We start from the raw sequence: 10,206 nt of genomic DNA, 5'->3' as shown, positions 1-10,206 counted from the left end.
AAGTGAAGATTAATGAACTAAAGAGATAAAATAAAAATAATTGAAGAAACTAAAAATCAAACAGATGAAAAGTTTTATTAACATTTTCTTATCTATAAAAACATTTTTTTTCCAGAATATGAGGCACGGATAATTGAATTTAAAATATATTTAATTTTAATTCGTTAAAATTTCTGAAAATTAGAGTAAAATTATCTTTTAATAACGTTTTTATAACTGAATTCATACTAATATTTAGATATTTATTTGACATAAATAAATGCAATTAAGTCATAATCAAACATCAATTAAATTGACAAAAATAGTTAAACTTTTCACTCACGCTTAACGTGACTTGGATCCAACTCTTCATTTAAAAATGTTAATTAGTGCACGCTACAAGTTAAATTTAGTTAAGTTAAGACTAATTCTACACATTTCCTAACTTGACTATTTTAGGATAACCTCGTAGTATTCAAAATTCATAACTTGACTATTTTAGGATAACCTTGCGTCTAATACTTAGCCTCGTAGTAAAGTTTTGTAAAATCGATAAAGACTTCAAAACATAACTAAATAGATAAGCCTCGAGAATGTGCCATGACCTCGACCCGTTGAATACGGTTGCGTCTAATACAAGAATTCACATAATTTTCGTAAAATTTACGACAACAATAATACTACTAGTTGTCATTTCAAATAACAACCGTATTAAGGTTTACAATGACATCCCATAAAAACAAAAACAAAACTTCCATAAAAATATTATGTTTATTTACATAGCAAGTTCAACTCTCCCATTTTCTTTTCCATATAAAGTAATAGGTCAAAACCCAAACCTAATAACTAAAAACCGTTACCATAACACTTTAACAAAAAAAGTGAAAAGGAAGGAGTTACCATAACACTTTAACAAAACAAAAAGTGAAAGGGAAGGAGTTCAAGCAAGAACTTGAAAGCAACATTTTAAAACTAGATCTGATGTCAAACCGATTTAACTATTTGAAATTGTCCAAACTAAAATGCCATTTGACTCAGATTCAATTTTTAAAATATTACTTAAGAAAGATCTTGATACTTGGCTACTCCGATTATCAGCCTCTGCTCAGGTTTTGATATTATACTTGGCTACTCCGATCACAGCCTCTGCTCAGGTTTTGATATCTAACTGCTTATCTTGATATTTGGCTACTCCGATCATCAGCCTCTGCTCACGTTTTGATATCGATCATCAAACATAGGATTTGGTCGAGTTGGAAAAAACCCAATTCGATTTTCACTAATCCAAAATATCATATTTGATAGTGTAGAATTCAAAATTCAAAAACCAAAACCCTAAATTTCTAAAACACAACCGGTTTGGACATGACCCTTAAACCCATCTGGACAATCCAATTTTCTCCAATTACACCTCCTCACATCAAAAACATACCCCATATGCACCTCCCCATATCCACTTGATCCAATCACAACCACAACCCCATCGAACGCTCCAACATACGCCACGTTGCGAATCTCATCCGGAACCCTCCCCATCTTCTGCCACGTGTGATTCCTCATCGCAACCAATTCCCCTCCGCAACACATATAAACACTCTCACCACCATCTCCACCGTCCACCAAAGTCATAGGACACGTGGCACAATCCAAGAACTCCTCCTCAACCTGACCCCACTTCCACGTCACAAAATCAAACGCCTCCGCGCTTCTTTCAAATCTCCCTTGATTCTCCGTTTTGTAACCACCGACGACAACAAACCTCCCTCGCCGGAACACCGCCTTACACTCATCACGCTCCGACGACATCTCCGGCAGCTCAACCCACTCATCCTCCACAACATCATAAACCAACGCCGACCTCAGCGCGTTCTTCTCATCATCATGACCACCGGCGACAAAAACATTCCGGCGACCATCCGACGAACAACCGAAAAACGTTCTAGCTCCACCTGGCATGTGGGTCCCACAACGCCACTTCGCCGACAGGAAATTATAAACAAAAACATCATTCGATGCTTTCCATGTTTCCGGATCTAACCCACCCAACACGACAAGATCATAACCAACACATGCTAACTGACACATCACCGGTAACCCTGAACTATAACCGGGTGGTGCCGGTAACTCACTCCAACTACAACTTTCCGGTTCAAATACACTCAACCGGTAAACCGGGTTCGTAAGTCTTTTACCCGAACCGGTTTTAGTTATCTCCGGTTCAACGCGTGCTTGAACCATAACTAAAACCTTCTGAGCATGTCCTGTTCTCCGCCGTTCCCGGTGATACTCCGGTGCATGTATCTCCGTCTTCCACCCTTTACAAACCGCCGCCACCGCCGGAAACTGTTGGTATGAAACCCGAATTAGACAGTCTCGGGCTACATCTTCGGGTAGACCCGAAATAAGCTCCATAATACAAAAAAAAAACTTGAAATTAGAGAGTGAAAACGAAGATGAAAAGATGAATTAACAAAGACCCACGATTTTTTATTGAGAAAAGAGAAGATTTTTAGGTGAAAGATTGAAACTTGATTGAAAGAGAGAAAAGGGGTGTTTGAGTTTGAGATATGTTACTATTTTTAGAGAGAAGTGGATATAAAGTTATAGTTGAGGTTGTGTGTTGAGGGGAGAGGTTTGAGGATTGGGATTTTATAGAGGATAAGAAAATGAAGAAAGAGGGATGCACATGGGTATGGTATGGTGATTGCATTGGGGGCAACTTGTGAGTGAAAAAGTTATAACTATAATAAGTGCTTCTAGAAGGGTTTTTGATTGAGAAGATGGACATAGTGAAAAGGACAAATAAGCTTTTATAATTATTGAAAGGTTGCAACGACTTTTACTATGCAATTGACAGCAATCTAATGTTAATCTCTTTCTCTTTTGCTTCTTTTTTTTTGTTTGTTTGGGTTGAGAATATAAGGTTAATTTCAATTCTATTCTATTTGTTTGTGGACGAGTTTATCCATATCTTCAAAAATGGTTTAAACTCAATGAATACTAGGTGGTCCATAAAAAAAGAGTTATTTTTATAGTTTAGAGACTTTTAGCATTTGGACTTATACTCCCATATTAATAGAATCTAATTATACATAATACTAAAATAATGGAATTCATTATATTTGTCTCTTTGTTTTGTTTCACAATAAACTTCCTTACTAAATATATAGTACTTTTTAATTTTTTAATGTGCATCAATATTATTGTTAGATTATATTAGGGAAAACAATGAGCAGAGGTTAGACAGGCACTATAATATCTGTCTCATATATGTGGTTTAAAAAAATTCTTGTATCTGAGCCTATATTCGTGTGAAAATTAATGTTCATATTCGTATACAGACTTTCTCAAACAAGTATAGAATACCCAAAAATGGATCGTCTATTAATAGGTCAGTCTGTCTAATCAACATCAGAGTATCCAACTATTTGAGCATGCCATTTATCTTCATAAATAAAACCTTTTTATTGGAGCATTTTTATGTATCTCAGAATTTGTATAGCATCGTCTGTGTGTTCTTGACAAGGAGAATTTAAGAACCGGCTAACCACACTAGCAACAAAAGAAATGTCTGGACGAGTGACTATGAGATGATTTAAATTTCTAACCGATCTCCTATATCTATCTGAGTTAGATAAAGTCTCCCTCTTTTTGGGTAGGAGTTTGACACTTGGACCCATAGGAATATCAATTGATTGAGGAGTGCTAGCAACACTCTCTTTTGAACACTCTCTCAAACACTCACTTTTTTATTGGTTTAATCATGTGTAGGCCCCTCACTTTAAAAATAGGTCCCACTTAAAATAGTATGACTCACATGTTTCAACCAATAAGAGAGGAAGTGTTTGAGAGAGTGTTTAACAGAGAGTGTTGCTAGCATTTCTTTCAATTGGTTTGACGTTCAATAAACCTTTTTCTTCTGAAATATCCTGAGCATATTTGCACTGAGAAATTGTCAAGTAATATTTAGATTGAGCTACCTTAATACTCAAAAAATAATGAATTTTACCAAGATATTTAATCAGAAACTGATTCTAAAGATGTTGTTTCAAGTGGAGTATTCCCTGATGATCACTGTCTGTTATGGCAATATCATCTACATACACAATAAGATAAATGCATCCTTGGGCTGAGTGATAATGAAAAACATAATGGTTAGCTTCATACGGTCCATACCAAATTATTGTACTAAGGTGCAACATTTTCCAAACCAAGCTCTCGGAGAATGCTTAAGACCAAACAAATACATATCTAGCCGACACATTATACTAGATTATTCCCCTTGAGCAACAAGCCCAAGTGGTTGCTCCATATATACTTCATCTTCAAGGTCACCATGTGAAAAATCATTTTTTATGTTAATACGATGGATAGGCTAGTGTTGAATGACTACAATGGTGAAACGAAGTATAATTGATGTCATATTTGCTATAGGAGAAAGGTATCACTATAATGCAACCCAAAAATCTAAGTGTATCTTTTGACTATCATGCAAGATTTAAATCGACTAATCTTACCATATGGATCAACCTTCAAAGCATGTAGCCATTTCTAAAATTTCTAAATTTAGAAATACTAGATATAGTACAAATGGCTTGCTGAATAAGACTATTTCTAAATCTTCACACATGAAATTTGTGATTATTAGTTTTCTTGTTGAACTAAACCATGAGATAAACACACCGACAATTTCAAATATCGCACATAATCATATGATGTAAATGAATTTGTTACATCCAAACTATAGAGTCCAACTAAAGATTTCCCTTTTATGATAAACATAATTTGGATCAAATCTTCAAATTTAGATGCTTCAACTTCAATAAAAGTAAATAATCTACCAATAGTTTTTAGACGTTGGAGTTTTCTTATAGTGATTAATATAATGACGTTGGTCACACTTTCAACACTTATATACTTAAGAATATTCGAATGAGATTACTGTGATCATTTTCAACTTATTCAGAAGTTCTAGTTCGACTTAAATTTTAAAATGAAACAAGTTAAGTATCTGATTTTTTACCGACAAAAGAACCATCTTCTTGTATTTATTTCACTTTAACATACTTACCTTTTTTTATTGAAATTTTGGTATCCGACCTTGCGATCAATTAATCCAAAGAGACCAATCTCATCATCCATTTGCGATAGGCTCGTTTAAAGCCATAACAAAGCTTTGTATAGACTTGACCCAACACATGAATTGTTTGCATATATCGAAATTCAAACCCAAGATTTTGAGAGAAGCATGCTCTCAGGACCTCAACTAGGGGTGGAAAAACGAGTTCGGCCCGTTGGGCATGCTAATTTTGCCTACACTTTAGTTCGGGGCAGACCAAAGGTTTAGGCCTGCAACCACTAACTTGACTGCGCCGTCCGACCTATTTTTTGCTTTTGCAGGCTTTTACGGACACATACATTTACATAGATTTTTTTATTTTTTTTTAGACTTAAAAACAACAATGTTTGCGGACCCGTCCTGCCCTCATTTTTAATGCATGACAAATTATGATTTTAGACTCGCATTCTCAAGTATGTTTGTTATGCCTCACTGTAATTTTTTAGGCATTTGTAAGAAAGATCGATACAAGACTAATATACCCGATTATCACCCCTAACCTTAACCTTACTTTAAAATACTTACTATATAAACTTAAATACATTTTATTCCAACATAAAATACATTTCACAATTTTTAAATACTTTTTTTGACCTATTATTTACTTGTCACCTTATTATACAATTTAACATACTAACAAAAATAAACAACTAATATAATATTAAAATCTTTTATGAAATTTCAAAACCCAAATAATATTTATTTTAAATTTAAAAAATAGAGGAATGTTTTAAACTATTATATATGATTGAGATGAATTTACTTAGAATTACAAAATTTAAATATTTCAAATCTTAGAAGAATTTTTCTTTACCCACCTCCCTATGGGGGAAACCCCTAGCGAAATCCCAAAACTGCCCCTGCTTCGGAGATGCATCTCCGAAGTTATTTTTTTTTTGTTTTTTTTTTAGTTCGGAAATGAATCTCTGAAAACATCAAAAATTTGATGTTTTCGGAGATTCATTTCCGAACTAAAAAAAATTCAAAATCCGTGCATATTTTCGGAAGTTCATTTCCGAAACTGTTGCTGCATATACAAATTTCCCTCCTTCACTTTTTCATCATTTTTCTCCAAAAACTTATCAAAACCCTCTCTAAACCCTATCAATCTCCATCAATTTTTCGCCCTAAAAGCAAGTTTCAAACCGTTGATCACGTTAAAGGGGGCATAGAAAGCTACAATTTCAGGTAAACATCTCTCATTTCATCCCCTATTTCACTACATTGATTCAACAAATTTATGCTGAAAACTGATATGGTTCGGAAGTTCATTTCCGAAATATATTACCTAACAAATTTCGGAAAAGAACTTCCGAAATATGCCCTGGCAGTTTAAAAAAAAAACAGTTTTGGCCAATTTTGCTAATTTTTGTATTTGCTAGGTATGGTGCATCCGGACAACATTGTGCAAGACGATGGAGTATTAAATCCGGAAATTGTCAACGTTAATAACGATCCGGTTATTGACGCTACTCCTATGATCAATGCGGTCGATGTTAGACAACATTTTACAAATGATCGGAGCTTCGTTAGTCGAGAACAATTGATTGATTGGGTTCGAAACGAAGCTAGTAAACTTGGATTTGGAATTTTCATTTTAAGGTCGGACAACGGAAATAGTAGGCGGAAAGCTTTCGTTGTTTTGAATTGCGAACGTGGTGGTAGTTACGTGCAATCAAACCGTGTGCTAAAACACGAGGACACGGGATCGAGAAAGTGCGGGTGTCCTTTTAAGTTGCGTGCCAATCGGAGGGTTGATGATTTGTGGCGGTTAACCGTAATTTGTGGAATGCATAATCATGCCTTGGATGTCAAGTTACACGGGCATCCAATGGCGTGTCGTTTGTCCCGCGAAGAGAGGAATGTGATATCGGACCTAACGATAGTCAAAGTGGCGCCTCGCAACATACTTGCCGATTTGAAGCGTAAGAAACCGGATAGCGTTTCAAATATCAAGCAAGTTTACAATGAACGGCACAATCTCAAGGTTTTGAATATGGGCCCTCGGTCGGAAATGCAACAACTTTTGAAACTTCTAGGCGATAACAATTACGTTTCAAGCTTCCGAACCTCCGAGGACAAAGTTACCGTGCGTGATATTTTTTGGACTCATCCCGAAAGTATCAAATTGTTCAACACATTTCCAACCGTTCTAGTCATGGATTCGACGTACAAGACAAACAAGTATAGGCTTGAAAATCAAATGCTTGAAAATCAAATGCTTGAAAATCAAAATCATCCCGAAAGTATCAAATTGTGTCGCGGGTGGGACACCGTGAATCAAATGCTTGAAAATCAACACAATGAAATTCAAACATCGTTCGGTCGGAGCAAGACGGTCATGGAACACCGGTATAAGGGCCAAATTCTATTCTCCCAATTGATTTACAACATATCTCGAACGGGTTTGAATTTTTTGTTTCATGAAGCTAAGCGGTCGGAGACCACGGGGCGGATAGTTCTTTATGTGGGTGCACCATTAGAACTACATACGGCCTTCCGTGTGCTTGTATAATTTCAAAAAAGAAGGAGTTGAATTCACCAATACGCATGGATGAGGTAGCCGACCATTGGAAGAAACTTCGTTTTGATGATTTTGACCCGCCGAAGAAAAATGACTCCAAAATCACCATCTCCGACGAGTTGGAAGTGATAATGGAGAAGTTTGCTAAGGCGGACGACACAACAAAATTGCACATAAAAGAACAATTGCGAAAGATCGCGTTTCCGGAGACCACCGATTTGAAACCGCCATCTCAACCGGTTAAGACGAAAGGTGCACCGAAAAAGTCAAAAATTACACAAGATGACAATTCAACAAAACGATCTCCTTCCTACTTTGAACATGTTGATTCATCGTTGCCGGAAATTCAAGAGACACCGAAGTCCACGTGTAGTGGTAACAAAGGAGCCCGTATTTCGAAGCCACCTCGCACACCGCCGATCAAAAAATCACCGATTGTCTACATTGATGAGATGCCACTTTTCATGCACAAATATATCGATAACATCGTTGATGTTGGAGGCGACAGTAATTGTGGATATCGGGCCGTTGCGGGTTTGCTCGGTAAAGGGGAAAATAATCACACTTTAGTCCGACGGGAGCTCATTGCGGAGTTGACTTCGTATCGGGATATCTACGGCCGACTATATGAAAATCAAGAAAAGTTTGCAAAAATTCATGATGCACTTGTTCCATCACTTACCGGTATCGCTCCGGTTTCGAAGTGGATGTCATTCCCCGAGATGGGTCATCTAATAGCAAGTGCATATGATATGGTGTGCGTTGATTTGACGAGGTTCGGATTATGTGAGACTTTCTTTCCACTTCATAGTCGACCGCCGTTGGACGCGTCGGGCCGCGTCATATGCATCGGGTATCTACGATCGCGGCACTTCGTTCAAGTGTTTTTGAAACCGGGTTGTCCTATACCGGCTACTTCTTGTCATTGGACGACACATCGTTCAAATGAGGCGGAGACTTGGCCGGATCCGTTCGTTGCGAGGATGGCGGAGTTTGAAGAAATGATGAGCAAGGAGCGCGAGCAAAATAGAGAGCGTTCGAAGAACGTGCCTATTTTCGACTTAGGATCCACCGATTGGTTCGGTGAATTTTAGTTCGTTCCGGATCGTTTTTTGTTTGTAACGATCATTTTTTGTATGTATTGTTATTTATCATGTAAAATCGGACCGATTCAATACATATATAATATAAGTATGTTTTATGTCATCAATGTCTAATTTATGTCTATTTTGAATTCCTTTGGTATTGTTTACACAAAACACTAAGCAATCAACAAAATGCAAAATTTAAGTCTGTTTTCTGCATAATTCGGAAATGAACTTCCGAAATATACATGTCTGGAGCCTATTTTCGGAAGTTCATTTCCGAAATGTCCCCTGAGGCAGGATAAGGTTTGTTGGGCCATCAATGCTCCAATAAGTCTATAAATACCACACACTCTTCTTCATCCTCTTCACACCACAAAACACAAATGACACAAACCTACCCTCACCTAGCATTCGTCTACTTTGAAACCGGCTACCCGATGTCGTTCCAATTTCGCTTCTCGCGCGACACGCCGTTTGCGGAATTGATACTGTCGCTCAACACGCTTTTGCGCTATCCCGAGAATCGAAAGGTTGTCAAGCTCGAGTACCGCTCTCCATCGCTTAACGACGAGGGAGACAGTAAGTTCACACCTTTTGAGATCAAGAACGACGAAGACTTAGCGGTTATGTGGACAACGTTCGACCGATTTTCTTCGAAAGGCCCGATCGAGTTGGACGCCAAACTTCAAAGATCGGCGGACGACGTTATCAAAATGTTGACTCATCCCCACCTACCCGTGTTCAACAATATGTAACTTTGATTTTCAGTGATATTATCGTTGTAATCTTCACCCGATTAAATAAAGCGAATCGTTGTTATTTTTCATTTTGCTTCTGTCCAGACATAACTTCGGAAGTGCATTTCCGAATTCCATCATGGGGGGTGCGTTCGGAGAGTGAACTTCCGAAACACCACATTTTCTGAAAATTTAACTTTATTTCGGAGATGCATCTCCGAAATCAATTTTTTATATTAAAAAAAACACTTTTTCGGAAGTTCATTTCCGAAAACACATTTTTTACAAAAAAAAAAAAAGTACTGTTTCGGAAATGAACTTCCGAAACAAGGAGTAGTGTGGTAAATTCACTAGGGGTGGACAAGAAGGTTAGGAGGTGGCTAAAGAAATTCTCTATCTTAGAATCCAAATGACCTTTGGCAACATCGAATTAACAATGATGTGATGGCATGTGAGTCCAACACAATTTGTTTGATTCAATCTAAAGAGAGTGAAGACGAAAGTTTTTGGTCCCATTGATAGGACCCAACAAAGATAATTCCAACTTGAATATAAAGTAAAGGTCCTAGTTACATCGATCTTTGTTTTCCTTCTAGAAACAATATTTTGTAGCAATAGAGTTTTATCTAGCAAAATAGATTAGAATCTTGTGACGAATTAATATTTAAATATTAATCGTAAATGGTGTACCTTTATTTAATAAATAATTGTAACTTCTGAATAAATTTTTTAGTGTTTGTTGGTATGTTGACGAGTTAA

General features: G+C 36.8%; 1 protein-coding gene across 1 annotated transcript; it reads right to left on the bottom strand.

Moving 5' to 3' along the window:
- Window positions 1-641: 641 nt before the first annotated feature.
- LOC131601205 (F-box/kelch-repeat protein At1g80440) lies at window positions 642-2,707 on the bottom strand. The gene has a single exon (XM_058872977.1). It carries the CDS (start codon window positions 2,389-2,391, stop codon window positions 1,315-1,317), a length of 1,077 nt encoding a protein of 358 aa, XP_058728960.1. The 5' UTR covers window positions 2,392-2,707; the 3' UTR covers window positions 642-1,314.
- Between the last annotated feature and the right edge of the window lie 7,499 nt (window positions 2,708-10,206).

The sequence above is a fragment of the Vicia villosa genome, linkage group LG5 (genome assembly GCF_029867415.1).
Source record: "Vicia villosa cultivar HV-30 ecotype Madison, WI linkage group LG5, Vvil1.0, whole genome shotgun sequence".
Lineage (NCBI taxonomy): Eukaryota > Viridiplantae > Streptophyta > Magnoliopsida > Fabales > Fabaceae > Vicia > Vicia villosa.
The sequence above is the reverse complement of the archived record's forward strand: the minus strand, read 5'-3'. Positions and strand labels throughout refer to the sequence as shown.

Excerpts from the sequence above, each read along its gene's own strand:
- LOC131601205 (XM_058872977.1), bottom strand. The coding sequence starts at position 2,391 with ATGGAGCTTATTTCGGGTCTACCCGAAGATGTAGCCCGAGACTGTCTA.